Source organism: Nerophis lumbriciformis, linkage group LG21 (assembly GCF_033978685.3).
Source record: "Nerophis lumbriciformis linkage group LG21, RoL_Nlum_v2.1, whole genome shotgun sequence".
NCBI lineage: Eukaryota > Metazoa > Chordata > Actinopteri > Syngnathiformes > Syngnathidae > Nerophis > Nerophis lumbriciformis.
The window spans coordinates 13,786,592-13,805,692 of NC_084568.2; the positions used below are offsets into that span (position 1 = coordinate 13,786,592).

General features: G+C 41.3%; 1 protein-coding gene across 1 annotated transcript in view; it reads left to right on the forward strand.

The window, feature by feature from the left end:
- rusc1 (RUN and SH3 domain containing 1) overlaps window positions 1-17,895 on the forward strand; it is a 40,474-nt gene extending 22,579 nt beyond the window's left edge. The window contains exons 3-11 of the mRNA XM_061982904.1: window positions 1,528-1,650; window positions 1,720-1,796; window positions 3,715-3,889; window positions 3,995-4,100; window positions 6,673-6,719; window positions 11,400-11,860; window positions 11,938-12,155; window positions 12,233-12,400; window positions 14,260-17,895. Of these exons, the coding sequence (XP_061838888.1) occupies window positions 1,528-1,650; window positions 1,720-1,796; window positions 3,715-3,889; window positions 3,995-4,100; window positions 6,673-6,719; window positions 11,400-11,860; window positions 11,938-12,155; window positions 12,233-12,400; window positions 14,260-14,425 (1,541 nt within the window). The 3' untranslated portion in view covers window positions 14,426-17,895. The remainder of the gene's footprint in view (window positions 1-1,527; window positions 1,651-1,719; window positions 1,797-3,714; window positions 3,890-3,994; window positions 4,101-6,672; window positions 6,720-11,399; window positions 11,861-11,937; window positions 12,156-12,232; window positions 12,401-14,259) is intronic.
- Window positions 17,896-19,101: the final 1,206 nt, after the last annotated feature.

The following is a 19,101-nucleotide window of genomic DNA, read 5'->3' on the forward strand; positions in this document are numbered from 1 at the left end:
CTACAAAAATATATATATTTCTCTTCACTTCACAGAGCTGCGTGTTCTGTTTTTTTTCGTCAAACTTTCCCCCTGCGTGCCCTTCTATTGTGGCTTTGCGCATACATCATCAACAACATCAGCAGCTCACCCGAGGTTTTTGTCCAACTTTTGTTTTTGACTTTTAGCTTCCACAGTATTTCCATACAATTTGGTATAGGAAACTGTCAGGTTCAAACACTGATGACATCTATTAAACAGACAAAGAAGCAAGGAATTAAACAGAGACAGAATTAAATTTTGCTCAATTGAGGAGAAACGTCTGGGCTGTACTCTTGTACAGTCTCCCACCACGCTCTGACGAAAGATTGTACGCCTCCTCTTTTATTTGGACTTTCCCTGATTACATGGCAACAGCTGTTTCTAAAGGAAGGGGGTCGTAAACAGGCGCTGCCTTTGGTTACCAAACAGTTCAAAGAAAAGGTGCCTGGAGGGGGGTCAGGTCCTGCTTCCTCTCCGCTTTGTAGATCTCGGGTCAAGACAAAATCTTCCTGTGGATTACAATACATCAAAGAAACCGACACCTTCATGTCGCTTCCCATCCTACACAGTGGAGTTTTACAAGCCTTTTGCTTGGTAGAATCAAAGACAGCTTTTGTCCTCTCGCCGGGAACTCATGGCAACACAAAGTTTTGTGATAACTTAGATACAATTATTCTGACAGAAACAGTCTCGCTGCTTGGATTGAGTATGAATTAAATGGATGCTTTTGATATATTTATGTACACTCAAAAGAATAGAAAACTAACCATGTAATGGATGACTGCATACAGTGGAGCGGTATAGCTCGGTTCGTAGATTGGCCGTGCCAGCAACTTGAGGGTTCCAGGTTCGATCCCCGCTTCCGCCATCCTAGTCACTGCCGTTGTGTCCTTGGGCAAGACACTTTACCCACCTGCTCCTAGTGCCACCCACACTGGTTTAAAGTAGCTTAGATATTGGGTTTCACTATGTAAACGCGCTTTGAGTCACTAGAGAAAAGCGCTATATAAATATAATTCACTTCACTTCACAGTGAGTCTGGATGCATTTTTGCTTCATTCCTGTGAGAATCCTGCGTGTTATTAATGAGTGGGTGTTGGTTAACGTGTCCAGGGCTAGCTGCAGTGTGCTCAAACAACCACCAGAGCAGAAAATTCTGTATCATCTCTTTCTCTTTCGGATTTATCAGGTGTTCACATTGAGGAAAGACCTTTCTTCACCCGTGCTTTAAGCGAAGGATGGGGCAAAAACTAATCCAAACCTACTGCATGATATGCTGATAATCACATGATGGGCTTGGTCCCTCTTAGATCAGTAGTACCATCTGCTTCTTTCTGCCTTCTTCTCCACGTCATCGCTTATGGCTCTCCAATACTAACATTTTTAGTTAGAATATTTCTCTCCCTCATGGTTTCTTTTGCGCTTGTTTAATTTCTGTTTTTTATTCCTCTAAGTCATTCCTCTTTTTGATTTGTTTTTATTTTTTTTACGGCTGCCAACCTCCAGCCGTCCGCAGTGTGTCGTTCGGCGGAGCTGCGCAACGAGGCGAGGCGTCCTGGATGGGTGAAGATGCGCCGCAACCAATGAGAGGCCTGCGTCTGTCCTCTCTGCACCTCCTGGAAAAGAGAGGTACGGGCGCACTGTTTCGTGTTGCCGTGTCCCGCTGTTTAGTAACCGCACACTGTCGTCCTCCTCCAGCTCTTGTCGGCGCCGTCAGTGTGGCAGTGGAGGCCGTCTTAGCTCAGTTTAGTTCTTCTCGGACGGCGGTTCAGAAGGTCAGTGCCTGCTTTGGTTTTGCTGTATGTTGCATGCCTTCGCACTCTCCGATACTGCGGACCAGGGATGGGCGATATAGCCTAAAATCTATATCGCAGTATACAGCGGTCAAAAGTTTATATACATTTGTCATGGCTGTATTGACTTTCCAAATTTTTTCTACAACTCTTATTTTTTTGTGATGGAGTGATTGGAGCACATACTTGTTTGTCACAAAAAACATTCATGAAGTTTGGTTCTTTTTATGAATTTATTATGGGTCTACTGAAAATCTGCTGGGTCAAAAGTATACATACAGCAACATACATTATCAATTTTGGTGATGTAGAAAAGGTACAATCCAATCAAATTAGCTTTGTGAGTGATTATGATTGACGACACCTGTTGACTTCTCTGAGCCCATTTAAATAGGGCTCATGTGATGCAGTCATTAGACTCGGTTACAAACGCGACAATGGGAAAGTCAAAGGAACTCAGCACAGATCTGAAAAAAACGAATCATTGACTTGAACAAGTCAGAAAAGTCACTTGGAGCCATTTCAAAGCAACTTAAGGTCCCAAGAGCAACTGTGCAGACAATTGTTTGTAAGTATAAAGTGCATGGCACAGTTTTGTCACTGCCACGATCAGGAAGAAAACGCAAGCTATCACCTGCTGCTGAGAGAAAATGGGTCAGGATGATCAAGAGTCAACCGAGAACCACCAAAAAGCAGGTCTGCAATGAATTGGAAGCTGCTGGAACACAGGTGTCAGTGTCCACAGTCAAGCGTGTTTTGCATCGCCATGGACTGAGAGACTACCATGCAAGAAGGAAGCCCTTGCTCCAGAAGCGACACCTTAAGGCTCGTCTAAAGTTTGCTGCTGATCACATGGACAAAGATAAGACCTTCTGGAGGAAAGATCTGTGGTCGGATGAAACAAAAATAGAGCTGTTTGGCCACAATATCCAGCAATATGTTTGGAGGAGAAAAGGTAAGGTCTTTAATCCCAGGACACCATGCCTACCGTCAAGCATGGTGGTGGTAGTATTATGCTCTGTGCCTGTTTTGCTGCCAATGGAACTGGTGCTTTACAAAGAGTAAATGGGACAATGAAAAAGGAGGATTACCTCCAAATTCTTCAGGACAACCTAAAATCATCAGCCCGGAGGTTGGGTCTTGGGCGCAGTTGGGTGTTCCAACAGGACAATGACCCCAAGGTAAAGGAATGGCTAAATCAGGCTATAATTAAGGTTTTAGAATGGCCTTCCCAAAGTCCTGACTTAAACCCCATTGAGAACATGTGGACAATGCTAAAGAAACAAGTCCATGTCAGAAAACCAACACATTTAGCTGAACTGCACCAATTTTGTCAAGAGGAGTGGTCAAAAATTCAACCAGAAGCTTGTGGATGGCTACCAAAAGCGCCTTATTGCAGTGAAACTTGCCAAGGGACATGTAACCAAATATTAACATTGCTGTATGTATACTTTTGACCCAGCAGATTTGCTCACATTTTCAGTAGACCTATAATAAATTCATAAAAGAAGCAAACTTCATGAATGTTTTTTTTGTGACCAACAAGTATGTACTCCAATCACTCTATCACAAAGAAATAGGAGTTGTAGAAATTATTGGAAACTCAAGACAGCCATGACATTATGTTCTTTACAAGTGTATATAAACCTTTAACCACGACTGTATCTCTGTCTACAGATGTAGCCTACCACCAGATATGAAGTGACTGAATAATAGGTTCTCAATTCTCAATGTAAAGTGCTTTAGGTGTCTTAAAAGCGCTAATCAAATCTAATCCATTATTGTTATTTTTTTAGTCAAAACATACAACAAAATAAACGCAGCAGCTCTGTTAGTTAACCAGTTTGAGGGCCATCGACTTCCACTGTGTATCATACTCCCCCGTCCATCTGTCTTCCAGGCCTTATCAGGAGACAGCACCGTAAATCCATCGCTGGGTCGTCTGGTGCTGCAGTGCCTCTGCCCCGCCCTGCACAGCCTGCTGACGGACGGCCTCAAGCCCCACCAGAGTGACCTAATTGCAGGCAGAAGGCCAACTTCCGCCTGGAGCCTGGTCCAGGCTTCAACCCGACCAGGTAGGGTAATGTAGAATTAGGATACTATTAATAGAATTGACTATATATTAATCAGTTAGAATTTTTCTTGCATATCTCTCAATTAATTCTATTTTTCTCATTCAGGACCTAAAACGCAAGCCCTGTTCAACCTTCAAGCTAGAGTTGGAGAGCTGCCTCAGCTTAAGCAGAACAAACATCGCTTCAATGCATTCCTCCTCGGATTACTCAAGTGAGTATTAAAGAAATAGATCAGTGGTTCTTAACCTTTTTGAAGGTACCAAACCCCACCAGTTTCATATGCGGATTCACCGAACCCTTCTTTAATGAAAAATAAAATGTTTTTTTCTTAATTTAATCTTAATTTATAAATATTAATCATGAAATTATGTTATTATATTAAAGAAATACTAATAAACAGAGGTGGGACCAAGTCATTGTTTTGCAAGTCACAAGTAAGTCTCAAGTCTTTGCCCTCAAGTCCGAGTCAAGTCCTGAGTCAAGACAGGCAAGCCCCGAGTCAAGTCCAAAGTCAAGACTGGAAAGTCTCAAGTCAAGTCCTAAGTCCTGCATTTTGAGTTTCGAGTCCTTTCAAGTCCTTTTAACCACAGACTAATATATTAACACAGATTGTGTATGCTTTTCAAACGCTGTATTTATTTATTAAAACAAGTGCATTTTAAATTGCAGGAAAGAAAATTGTGCTGACATTGCACTTCATAATAGCACTATTAACCAGTCATTTTAAACATTAACTCATTCCTTCACAGAACAAACACATTGAAAAATAAAGTGCAAATGTACTTATTTGTACAAAAGTGTTAACATTGAAAAAACATGACATATACGTGAACATAACAAAAAAGTTGTACTTTTTATATGTCAGGGCCCTATGCTGCATTGCATTTGCAAAAGACCAAATTAGCCAAGAGTCTGTCAGTCATTTGTGCACGATGGGGGCGTAGTATGATGCCACCATGGCTGAAAACTCGCTCCACTGGAGCACTGGAGGCAGGCACTGCCAAGACTCTCATGGCCACTCGGAACAGTGAAGGAAGAGTCTTCATGTTCAATGCCCAGAACAAAAGGGGGGAGAGAGTTGTTTTGGGTTGGTGCACTACTTGTAAGTGTATCTTGTGTTTTTTATGTTGATTTAATAAAAAAAATAAAATAAAAAAAAATTATTTCTTGTGCGGCCCGATACCAATCGATTCACGGACCAGTAGCGGGCCGCGGCCCGGTGGTTGGGGACCACTGAGGTAAACAACCAACAGTATGTCAGAAAGCTAGCTAAAACGGTACACTTATTCATAATATAGTATACATTTTAACTGACCTTTATTTGACTATTTTTGTCTTTTTTTAGGTGGCTAAAATACGCGGTGCTGCTGACCGCCGTCTAACGTTACGTGTGATATATTGACTAACGTAACCCTGCTTAAAAAAAATCACTGAACAAAAAGTATGAATAAGGTAGTGAACTGCAACAGATTCCCGTGTTTGCAATAACGTTATAACGTTAGCAGTGAGTTTACAGCCTCACTGATTTAACTACACAGCAAATAAAAGTCACATTACTTAGCCAATAAACGTTATCTTACATTCAAAACTTACCGTTCTTTGTGCAACTTCAAATGCCGGACGAAGTTGGAAGTTGTTGCCTCTCCATCAGTCATTTTCGAACCGCATGTGTTGCATACTGCAAACCGTTTTGTGTTGACCACCTCGTAATTTTTATACCCAAACGAAATTATTTTAGGTATCATTTTTTGTTCACTGGCGTGTGGTTTGGACATGTCTTCTTCGTTGGTTGTCCTGCAATTTGATTGGATGAATGCTGTGTGATGAAAACAAAGTAGATCTAATTTGATTGGCTGTTGTACTGAGACCACACCAGCTGACACACGCAACGCTGATAGACAAGTACACGATGAAAAATACGGAGCGCTCCCGAATAACTTTTTCATCTTTGGGTTTTGGGGAAAGTAGCAAGTCATGTCAAGTCATGTCAATTCAAAAGGCTCAAGTCCAAGTGAAGTCACAAGTCATTGATGTTAAAGTCTAAGTCGAGTTGCAAGTCTTTTTACATTTTGTCAAGTCGAGTCTAAAGTCATCAAATTCATGACTCGAGTCTGACTCGAGTCCAAGTCATGTGACTCGAGTCCACACCTCTGCTAATAAATATATATTTTACAAACAGAAAGTTACAGGAATGTACACGTGATCCCATGTTTACATCTCATTGTGCAACATGTGAATGTTTTAGTGGGAACTAAATGCGATATCTGAAAGGGGTACAAATTATTTCGAAAGCAGGAACCCCACCCAGACATACAATACTAGTACACAGCTCATGGAAAACAATATTTTTTGTTATTGTTATTGTAAGTGGGCCAAAACACTTATATTAGAAAATAATCTAATGGAAATGACTGTTGTCATTTGATTATAAAAATAAAATATTTAACTTGTTATTTAGTCAGGTTTGGGACAGGTGTGCTGCTGGTGTGGCCACAGTGTGCACGTCTGACGTAGCTCACATGTGCTCCACTGAATGCTCAAGGAGTTTTTACGTTTGCTCACACATATGGAAAATTAGAGGGAATATTGTTTGGGGGTATCCATAATACGTCGATAGGGAGAAGTTTTTATTTACACGATGAGTCGGGTGTGTCTTGACCTCCGCGGCGGAGGCTCCGCCAAACCCCTAGGGTTCGATCAAACCCAGGTTAAGAACCACTGAAATAGATCATGTTTGCATATTTGTTTTGGTCTATAAAGCCTCTTCTTTTCTATGTTTCCAGCTCAAAGCGACTTGATTTCTGGGTGTCTCACGTTCAGTCTTGCTGTGGTAAGTTACCATGAAAAAGTCTTAGTGCACCATGACATTTATTGTTTTTTTAGACTCTCCTGCAGTAGTAAATAAACTGCAAAAAGCTGTCAACTATGTGTGTCAGCGTCGTCTTAGAGGGGCACTTTAATGCAAAACCAACATTTCCTACCTATTGGTTCCTGCTGTTGTGTATTTGGAATCTGCACAAGCCCCACAAATGTGAAATCAAACCATGGAGGCAATGCAGAGCGATAAAAAAAAATATCTTGCCTTCCTTCATACTTTCTGCGTTTGGAATTTTCCCATTTTGTTACGTTTTTAAGTGTGACGTCAGCAGATCTTTTCTTATATGGTAGAGATTTACCCAAACCGTCTTGCGCAAGTCTGCCATTGAAGTCCGACGCTGTAGCCAATAAGTTCCTTCTTTTTCTCTATCCTCTTGTTGTGGGGCCGACTGACTCATACATGCACAAGCATCTTTCGCTTTTGCCATTTATAATACAAAGTAGAGTATAGTTCAAGCATAATCTGTCAGTAGGCCCGCTTTGGAAGCGCTAAAAACTACAACAACAATGGCGGGGAGAAGACACTGTCGAAGTGGAGCCACGTAAATAAGACCACCCACAAAATGGTACATCCTTAAGAGACAGTCAGAAAGCATCTTAAAAACGGTTTGTCAAACATAATCTATGCAACATTTTGACCAAAGAACCACCATTACATGTTATGTAGAAAAAAAATCATAATATGACCTCTTTAAGCAGGCACTTTTTTGCGAGAATAAGAACACGCGGAACCAGTACTTGATGAGGGATAAATGGTAAAACTCACAATGGTTAGTATTACTGTTTTAAATTAAAATGATTGAAAAACCACGATTGATAACTTTACTTTGATAAACTCACGTACTGACTCGCTAGCTTAAATGCTAACCTGAAAACAAGACATCAACGTCTTTCCCCATTAAGAAACCACATACATCAATCTAAACTTATTTAAACACATTCCTGTCAGAGCAACTAAGATATTCATGCCACACAAGCTGGTTCAGACCACCATGACCAAACATCATGAACAGATCTGGAGCAGATCTGATCCTGGATTAATACCACCAGCTCAGGATGAGAGTCACAGCAGGGGAAGCAACATCAGAGTGGCATAAGTTGGAGGTGGGGATATACACAGGCTGTACCACCTCTGTAACCTTGTTCGCCCTGGCAATGAACATGATTGTGCAATCTGCGGAGGCCCCCGGATCCAATCAGGCATCAAGGTTTTTATTGATGACCTGACAGTCACCACAGATTCCGTGCGAGGAGGCCGGTGGATCCTCCAAGGGCTGGAAAGACTCATACGGATGGGATTCAAAGTCTAGATTGCTAGTGTTGAAGAAGGGCAAGGTCACGAACAGGTACCAGTTCAACATTGAAGGGTCAATATTATCATCAGTGTCAGAGAAGCTTGTGAAGAGTTTAGGCAAGGTCTTTGAAAGCAGCCTTAAAGACTCTTCATCTGTCCAGTCAACCTGTCAGGAACTGGACAGCTGGCTGAGATCAGTGGACAGATCTGGCCTGCCAGGCAAGTTCAAAGCGTGGATATACAAGCATGGTATATTACCAGGGAATCTATGGCCGCTTCTTGTCTACGAGGTCCCCATCTCCACTGTGGAGACCCTGGAGAGAAGGTCAGCACCGGTCTCAGAAGATGGTTGGGGTTACCCAGAAGTCTCAGTTACATCGCCCTCTATGGTAACACCACAAAGCTCCAGTTGCCTATGAAGTCGCTGGAAGAGGAGTTAAGGGTAACTCGGACCAGAGAGGTGCTGCTGTACAGTGACTCGAGGGATACAAAGTTGGCCCCTGGCAGGAGTTGTGGTGAAGACCGGAAGGAAGTGGAGTGTCCAGACTGCTGTGCTGGATGTGAAGGCACAACTGCGCCACAGAGATCTAGTGGGTGTAGTGACCCATGGCATATCAGGCCTGGGGATGTTCCCAAGACCACTTCGACACAAGGACAGCAAGGGTAAGAAGAAGCAAAGGCAAATATAGTAGAAGGTCAGGACAGCAGTGGAAGAAGGAAGGACTAGTAAAGCGGCTGATCCGAAGCAACAGGGGGCCTGGACCATGGGAGCACGCCGTGGACCTTTAAGTCACCTGGACGGAGCTGTGGCAGACTGAACCACACTGTATCAGCTTCCTGATCCGGGCAGTCTATGACGTCCTGCCTAGCCCAGCAAACCTCTTCACCCGGGGGAAAGTGGAGACCCTGAACTGCTAACTTTTTTTAGTAAGAGGAACTTTGGAACACGTTCTGAGCTCCTGCCCAAAAGCGCTCGGCCAGGACCATTGCACCTGGCGCCAAAACAAGGCGCTGAAACCGTTTGCAGAAGCCATCAGCAAAGGTATTAACAGCTGCAGCCGAGTGCACAACGCTACCTACGCAATCGCTTTTGTCAAAACAGGGTACCTGCCTTAGGTAAAAGCAAGAGACCAGCCGAAGGCAGATTGCAAGAAAGCACCAACAGGGATTCTGACAACTGCTCTCCGTAGACCTGGAGAAGCAGCTGCGCTTCCCCCCAAAAAGTGTCTGCACCATCCTGATGCCAGACATCCTACTGGTCTCAGAAAGCACCAATAAAATCATAATAATGGAGCTGACAGTGCCATGGGATGACCGCTTGGGGGAGGCCCATGGCATCAACTGTCGTGAACAGGGCTGGAAGGTAAGATGTATGCCCATCAAGGTTGGCAGCAGAGGATTTTTGGGGCACTCACTCCACAAAGCCCCATGTGTCCTGGGCATTACAGGAACAGCAAGGAGCACAGCCATCAAGAACATCACCGATGCAGCTGAGAAAGCCTTGAGATGGCTCCGGATCCAGAGAGGAGAACCATGATGAGGACAAGCAAGTTCCACATGAACACAAGCCGCATTTCTTTTTTGCGATTGGGTCACCTGGGAGAGGATGTATGATGTTTGAAAGACCCGAAACACCTTATGACCCCAGGAACATCACTGATGATGTGTTCAGGTGCATCAGAAGATGTATTGCAGAACTAACTATGGGCATTGACCTTACAAGTTGTGCTCTCTTAGAACAGAGTGATCGATCTATATTTAGAGGAATATGAGACAGAAGTGTTTTGACGGCACGTTCAAATACTGCTGAAAGAGTAGGACGCCACAACGCCCGCCAGAAATAATAAATAATAATAATAGATGTCATTAGTTGCGCACTTTTCATTTAAATAACTCTTAAAGTGCTACAGTACAAACCAATATTATATTAAACAATAAAAGCTTAGACATTAAAACAGATTAAATACTTAGAGCAGGGGTCGGCAACCCACAACGTTGCAAGAGCCATCTTGGACCAAAAATACAAAAAACAAATATGTCTGGAGCCTCAAAAAATTAAAAGCCTTGTATGTAAGACTCACATGACGTAAGTGTCTATATTAGTTATAATAGCCTACTATCAAAATGACTATGTGTCGCAGGTTGAAGCAAATCCTCGTTGACAGAAATGTTGAAATGTAATATTTATTCTACACATTTTTACAACATTAGAAACCATTAGTAAATCAGAGGCTACTCAGAGGGTGAGATAACTCCTGGAAATTTCTGGCTTTTAATGGCCAAAGTTATAGATGTGTGTGTCCAAGTTAAAGGAAACGGCAGGCTGCCTTCTTTTAATAGATTTATTACAATCTTTGGCAAGCTAGGTAAAGTTTGCTGTAGACTGGAACAACATGGCACACAAACAACTATCTGAAATGCAGCCAATATTACATACTTATGTGTCATGAGACATGCAAATATAAATGATATACAAATAGGATAAAAGTAAAGGAAATTAAATGAGCTCAAATATAGCTACAAATGAGGCATGCTGATGCAATATGTACATACAGCTAGCCTAAATAGCATGCTAGCATTGATTAGCTTGCAGTCACGCACTGACCAAATATGCCTGATTAGCACTCCAACAAGTCAATAACATCAACAAAGCGCACCTTTGAGCATTCATGCACAGCATGAAACTTTTGGTGGACAAAATGAGACAAAGAAGGAGTGGAAGATTTTACATGTAAACAAACAGTCCACACTATGGTGAGTTAAAGAACCTCCGAAATTAGTAGGACAAAACGATGTTCCCTAATTACTCTCATCACTGAAGCATACACACAAACATATTAAATAGTGGGCTTTCTAACAATTGGGAAGGTTTGTGTCATGTTTGTCCTCAAACAAAAAACATACTAAAACAAAACATGTATTTTCCCCCATCTTTTTCCATTTTCAATCCTTTTTTAAAAATGCCCCAGGAGCCACTAGGAGCCGTGGGTTGCTGATCCCCGACTCAAACTAAAACCCTATCAGTGATAGCTTCCTAACAGCGTGTACATTTATTTTAGTTAGTAGAATAAAATAACCTGGTCAAAAGATTTAATTGTGTAAGTAAGTGCATTCTACAGTACCGCGATAATAATAACCCTGACCATTTGGATCACGGTAACCTTGGTATGAAATTTTCATATGGTTACATCCCTAGTCGAATTAGACGGGTTGTCAAAATAAGCGTGACCAACTTAGGCTGGTTCCAATGTGTTGCCAAAATATTAAGTGTAATCATTTTGCACAATGCTGGGTGTTTTGAGCACACACAATAGTAACACCACCTCTGTTGATGTACAGATGTATTGGACACATACTACCGTCCGACCTCCTTCATGCGTCTGTCGCTGACCGCCTGCCAGGCCCTGTTCGACGAGCTGCTCGTCGTCCTGCAGCCTCTCAGCTTGTTGACCTTTAACCTGGACTTGCTCTTCCAGCACCACTACTTAGAGCCCCACAGCCCTGTTTCAAAGGTGTGCAGCCCACCCGGTCAGGATGCGGGACAAAAGGCGCCGCACTCTCAGTTGAGAGGCGGCAGGTACATGGAGAGCCTCTCGGAAGTAGACTTTGCGAGTCCAGAGCATCAGGTAGCTTCGGCGGCTACTCCAAACAATGGAGGGTTAGGGGGGTCTAGTGATAGCAATACTGCACCTACTCTGAGCCACACGAGTCCTCAGCTGATGTGGGTCCAGGAGAAAAGGATCGGTGAACTGCCACCTCCAAATCTTGACGAGGAGGGCCTTGCTCAACAGGCTGGACAGGTACCCCACTTTCTGTTGTTGTTTTAGGTTGTTGTACACATGCACTGACACATGTGGAACTGTCAATTCAATTCCAGGTGATCCAACAGGGCTGGGGCGCTGTGATGCGCTGGGGAGGCAGACTGAGCCAGAACCTGGCGGCAGGAAGGACGAGTCCGCCGGTTCACCAAGCCGAGCCGGCTAGCGACATTGCCATGGTCAGCTCTGTTGCTCAGGTGCCCTGGGGTCTTAGTCGCCTCTTTGGCTCTACCCCCAAAAGTCCCAACAGTCCAGTGGGGCATGCACCACCAACCAGGTGAGTTCCACAGCACTTACTCGGTTTCAGGGACGGTCAGCTGAGACAACAACCTTCATGCCCGTGCGCCCATCCAGGCGGCCCTCTCAGTGGTTGGCTCCCAGTGTCACAGCGTTGACCCGAATGGTGAGCAGCACTTCTGCTCCGGTATTACGGAAAACACCGGAACCACAGTGGGAGACTGAGGCCAAGTCGGAGAGCGTCCCGGACACACTGGAGATGATGGATAGACCCAAGTCACTAAGGTACTTTTACAAAATCTATACATTACCAAACAACATCACAAAAATAGACTCATTACACGGTTTCCCCTACATGGAACTGATCGTGGCGGCCCGCCACAGCAAAATAAAAGCCGCCACACATTGAAAATGTGGGTTGTAATATAATGCGTTGTGGAGTCCAGAAGCAATCACACAAAGTCCCACGCTCTTATTAACTTTTATCTATCTTATGCTAACACACGGCCCAATTCCAACACGTATTCCCTCCCGTTTTCACAAGTCCGTCTCTTTGCTTAATTCTTAGACACACAACAACAGTTCCTCATTATCCGCCAACCCCCTATCCAGCACGGTGTGTTCATGATCATAAGAACAATGAACATCAATAACATCCAAACATAACAATAACACAGCTGGTTGTTACAGTATGAATGAACATACATAGTGTCCTAAAAATGTTTACCGTATTGTTTGGAGTATAAGTCGCTCCGGAGTATAAGTCGCACCGGCCGAAAATGCATAATAAAGAAGGGAAAAAACATATATAAGTCGCACTGGAGTATAAGTCGCATTTTTGGGGGAAATGTATTTGATAAACCCAACACCAAGAATAGACATTTGAAAGGCAATTTAAAATAAATAAAGAATAGTGAACAACAGGCTGAATAAGTGTACGTTATATGAGGCCTAAATAACCAACTGAGAACGTGCCTGGTATGTTAACGTAACATATTATGGTAAGAGTCATTCAAATAACTATAACATATAGAACATGCTATACGTTTACCAAACAATCTGTCACTCCTAATCGCTAAATCCCATGAAATCTTATACGTCTAGTCTCTTACGTGAATGAGCTGAATAATATTATTTGATATTTTACGGTAATGTGTTAATAATTTCACACATAAGTCGCTCCTGAGTATAAGTCGCACTATGAAAAAAACTGCGACTTATAGTCCGAAAAATACGGTACATACCGGTAATTTTAAAAGCAATTATTTGAAAACTACCAAATCTAGCTTAATGAAATTGAACGGTTTCAGTGGTGTTCAATATGTGCATTGCCGGTGACACGGCACACGTCAAGTCGGTAGTCAAGCTCTTGCCAAACACGCCCCAGCATGTCTCCTTATTATTCAGTGAGGAAGTAATTCTCTACTTCAGTTTGTCGATGCCAGCAGGAAGAGGCGGGACATAGACCGAATCTTGATCGGGGTAGCGGGGGGTGTATATTGTAGCGTCCCGGAAGAGTTAGTGCTGCAAGGGGTTCAGGGTATTTGTTCTGTTGTGTTTATGTTGTGTTCCGGTGCGGATGTTCTCCCGAAATGTGTTTGTCATTCTTGTTTGGTGTGGGTTCACAGTGTGGCGCATATTTGTAACAGTGTTAAAGTTGTTTATACGGCCACCCTCGGTGTGACCTGTATGGCTGTTGACCAAGTATGCATTGTACTAAATTGTACTTTTTGAAACCGATACAGATAATTTCCGATATTACATTTTAAAGTATTTATCGGCCGATAATATCGGCAGTCCGATATTATCGGACATCTCTAATTAACAGTAAATTAGTGATCTTACTTTATATTTTAATCATATTTAGTAATTATATCTAACCTTCTTACAGTTTAACAGGATACACCTTGTCAAATAAAATGAAAGCATGTGTTAATCACTAAGAGTATAATTTATTTAACACATACATTTTAGGCTGAGTCACCACAAATTGGATGCCTTCCTCCCCCAACATCATGTTTTATTCATTTATTTTTTGTTCTGTTATAAAATGAGCGCCCGTGGCAGTTATGCGGAAGGATGTCATCGCCCGCTTTTGTTTGGCTCGCGCTTCACGCCTCTTCCCTGGCGCTGTCTCCACCCAGGTCGGTGCGAACGCTGTGCGACTACGCCGGAAAGCCCTCGGAGCTCAGCTTCTGCAAGGGGGAGGAGCTGCTGGTCCTGGGGGGCGTCGACCAAGACTGGATTCGCTGTCGTCAGGGAGACAGAGAGGGCCTGGTACCTATTGGCTACACTTCGCTCATCATGTGACACCACAACTGCTGGACGCCATGAATTAAAGATGACAACGACAACAAGAGAAGTACACAAGAGGAAGAAATATTCCTGGGTAAATACTGAGAGGTTGTGATGAGGTTACAGTACTCTAAAAGGAATATTTCACTCGGCATCAAATAACTAATAACTCCATCTTGCCGTGAAATATCTCTTTAAGTGCACTTCCTGCAATGTTTTGCTTGCAGATCAGCGACTGTAGGGGTTGGCACTACAATACATCATCAAGTAAATACTAATGCCCATAGTGCCACTTTTTACTTCAAATTGAATCATTTTATGATTTGTATTAATTAATTTGTTTGTTCATAATTATAATCAGACAAATATTCAATGCAAACAAATGACCGATGTAGTAAAATCAACAAAATAGTAAAAAATATTTTGTTTTAGTGCATACTAGTATTGTACGGTATACCAGTATTAGTAAAGTACCGCGATACTAATGAATCATATTGGGTACCATACCGCCTCTGGAAAGTACCGGTCCGCCACCCCCATTGGTGGATCTACACCTAACATCCACTGTAATGATACCAAGTACAGTAGCGTATCTCGTCGATACTACTATGATATTTTTTGGCATCACAACATCTTCTTTCGCTTTTTAAAAATGTATATTATGTTTATAAACTCAGGAAATATGTCCCTGGACACATGAGGACTTTGAATATGACCAATGTATGATCCTGTAACGACTTAGTATCGGATTGATACCCAAAGTTGTGGTATCATCCAAAACTAATGTGAAGTATCAAACAACAGAAGAATAAGTGATCATTACATTTTAAGAGAAGTGTAAATAGAACATGTTAAAAGAGAAAGTAAGCAGATATTAACAGTAAATGAACAAGTGGATTAATAATTCATTTTCTACCACTTGTCCTTAATAATTTTGACAAAATAATAGAATGGAAAATGCTGTATTTGTCAGCAGCTAAATTAGGAGCCTTTGTTTGTTTACTTATTAATAAAAGACAAGTTGTCTTGTATGTTCACTATTTTATTTAAGGACAAACTTGCAATAAGAAACATATGTTTAATGTACCCTAAGATTTTTTGTTATAATAAAGCCAATAATGCCATTTTTTGTAGTGCCCTTTATTTAGAAAAGTACCGAAAAGTATAGAAATAATTTTGGTACCGGTACCAAAATATTGGTATCGGGACAAAACTAGTACATACTATTAAAGCTATTGGCTTTTAGGGGTGCACAAAAAAATCCATTCACATGGGAATCGCGATTCTTATTTAGCCGGATTCTAATTAAAGTCATAATTTTCCAAAATCTTTTTTTTTTTTTAAGATTTTTTTACAAATACAAATACATTTTTTAAATGAGGTTTTTTAACCTGTTACCTGTTTTGAAAAAGTTTCATCATAATTATTATACCAAATAATACATTGCGAGAGTCTGTTTGAATCAGGAATCAATTCTGAATCGAATAGTCACCCCAGGAATCAAAATCAGATCCAATCATTAGGTGCTCAAAGATTCACACCCCTATTGGCTCTCATTCAAATTTGTATTTTTTAGTCACCCAAAGCCCTCTTGTATCCAAGAACTCATTCCCTGACTTTATAAACAATTCATAAATATCAACAATGTAACTAAATGAACAAAAAAACCAGATTATTATCAAAATATTGAGTCATCAGTATCAAAGTATTGATTCGGTACTAATACTTCCCTTGATATCGATACTATCGATGTTAAGATGGGTCTGCCCACCCCTCGTCGTCATGGTTTCAAAGCAGGGCGCACTTTGAGAGTATTGTCCCATAACTTCCTCGTGCATACGTGATCATATAGTGAACTGTAGCTGTGTGTACATCCGTGCGATATTGACCTCTCATTCTTCTCCGCCGCTATTTGACATTTTACTGCTGTATTTGACTGTATAAATAATATACATACATATATACATAGACACACATATATATAAATATATACATATTTAAAGTGAGATTAATATTACTTTAAAAGTCATAAGAGCGAGCTGGTCGTGGAATGCCACAGCGACGATACGGACGGGATCCATTCTCTTGACATTTAGGTGGTCGTCATACAAATAAATGTGTATGTGTTTGAATATCCAATATCTTCCTTCCCGTGTGCTTCATGTATCGCCATTGTCTTGAAATAGCATTCAAATCCATCGGAGTATATCCTCAAATAGTGGCCTCCGCCTCAATGAATCGCCACTTTGTATCAAAAATAGTAGTTATTTTTAATGCGACAACCAGGTACCTTTCAGTCCGGTTCGCACATGCTCAGTTTGGTCCCCGGTTTGGTGAATGTTTGCACTATGTAGATCATAAGATCGTGATAGCAGGTCGGTGATTAACCAGTGAATGTAAACCAGGAAATGATGAGTTTTTTTGTTGTTGTTGTTGTTTTGATGTTATTGTTGAATTTGTGTAATTGTCCATGGCGCACTTGCCAAAAACATGTAAAAGCAAAACAAATATGTTTAGCACTAGACTTTTATTTATCCCACAAAATGATGTGGCTGCAGTGCAGTTTTAAAAAGTCCCAAAGGGGTTTTAAACCAAAAGGTAAAAGAACACATGAAAACAAGAGGAGGGACATAAAAGTGGCGCCATTTCTACTTAAAGAAACAAAAGTAAAACGCAATGAAAAACTAATTTGGCAACACTAACGATTCCAACTGCTTTGTCTTTTTATGCTCTGGCGGACCAGGTGCGGTATAATGTGTTTATGAGTAAGGGTGATAACGTAGCACTAAATCTATTTGTGGCGGCAAAACTCTTGATTACTACTTTATAGGGCTGGGCGATATGGCTGAAAACTGTATCACGATACATGTTACGGCTACTCTTGCGTTCAAAAAAGTTAAAATAAAATAAAGATATTAGGGCTGCAACAACTAATCGATTAAAATCGATTATAAAAATAGTTGGCGATTAATTTAGTCATTGATTCGTTGGATCTATGCTATGCGCATTTTATTTATTTATTTATTTTAATAAACCTTTATTTATAAACTGCAACATGTACAAACAGCTGAGAAACAATAATCACATATGGTGCCAGTATGCTGTTTTTTTTCCAATAAAATACTGGAAAGGATAGAAATGTAGTTTGTCTCTTTTATCCGATTATTAATCGATTAATCAAAGTAATAATCGACAGATTAATTGATTATCAAATTAATCGTTAGTTGCAGCCCTAAAATATAGCAGAGTAGTCCTCTGAGGAGGACGTCTATGACTCACTAAATACCTTAAAAAGCACTCGCGGAGATATTTCTACATTCCAAATGATCATAATGTATTTTCACAAACAAAAATATTCTCCGTGGTTGACTTCAGAATAATCAAAAGAAGACTTATTTAGCCGTAGATAAACTGTCTCACTCTTCACTCCTTCAACATGAAAGACAGACAAAAGGAGCACCCAGCTGTCCTCTCTCCTTAATTATAGGAGGAGGACGGCTGGGTGCTCCTTTTGTCTGTCAATTATAAAATAAAATCAATTATGATCATTTTGAATCTAGAAATATCTCCGCGAGTGCTTATTAAGTAAGGTATTTAGTGAGTCATAGACCTCCTCCTCAGAAGACTACTCTGCTATCATTATTTCTATTTTTTTGAACGCAAGAGTAGCCGTAACAATACAATTGCTTTGTGTCGGTCCGTATCGATAATTATTGATATTTTATATGACCTATTGAAAATAAGGACCAGGAAGAAAAAAAACAAAGAAATGTAAACATTTTTTATTTCAAATGTAACCTTCCTCTGATTATAATCCCCTCAGCAAACAAGGAAAAAAAGGAAAGGAAATGTCAACACAAGCATGGAAAACACTCAAACATTGTAAACAAAATTGTAAAATCACATTAAACACCTAACAATAACGTCTTAAAATGAAGGTGCAAAAATAAAGGGATATGTAAGAAATGCTTAATAAAGTGTAACAAAATAGTGTGAAAATGTAATCATGGAGAAACCTGAGAAGAACTATGTTCTGCAGGTTTAGTGGCAGGAAGTTACAGCTGTGCTCTAAAGGGTGAGCGCGGCTAAGATGGTGTGGTATTAGCGGTCTTGGTGGGGACGAGCGCCTTGCATCATTTACAGACCACATTGGTCTGACTACGGTCCGCTGGAAAAACTCCCAAAAAACCGCCATACTGTCGAGGTGACTTTTCCACAATTTCTTAATTTTTACTTTGTCTTCTCGCTCCACGCAAAAAAATCAAGCAAGATGGCGCCGCCAAACTTGATAATTGATACTGTTAAAAAGTTAAAGTACCACTGATAGTCTCACACACAGTAGGTGTAGTGAAATTACATTGCATTTGACCCATCCCCTTGTTTCACCCCCTGAAGGGTGAGGGGAGCAGTGAGCAGCAGCGGTGGCCGCGCTCGGGAATCATTTTTGTGATTTAACCCCCAATTCCAACCCTTGATGCTGAGTGCCAAGCAGGGAGGTGTCATGATCCGAGGCCCGGATCATGTTTTTGTTATATTCTGTTAGTTTTGGACTCCCTTAGTTCCAGTTTTGTGCACCCTTTAGTTTGTTTTAGTTACCATGGTTGCTTATTATTTACACCTGCCTCTGATTGGTGTTCGGGATGCTCACCTGTTCGCCGAGCACTAATCAGAAGCATTATTTAAGCCTGCCT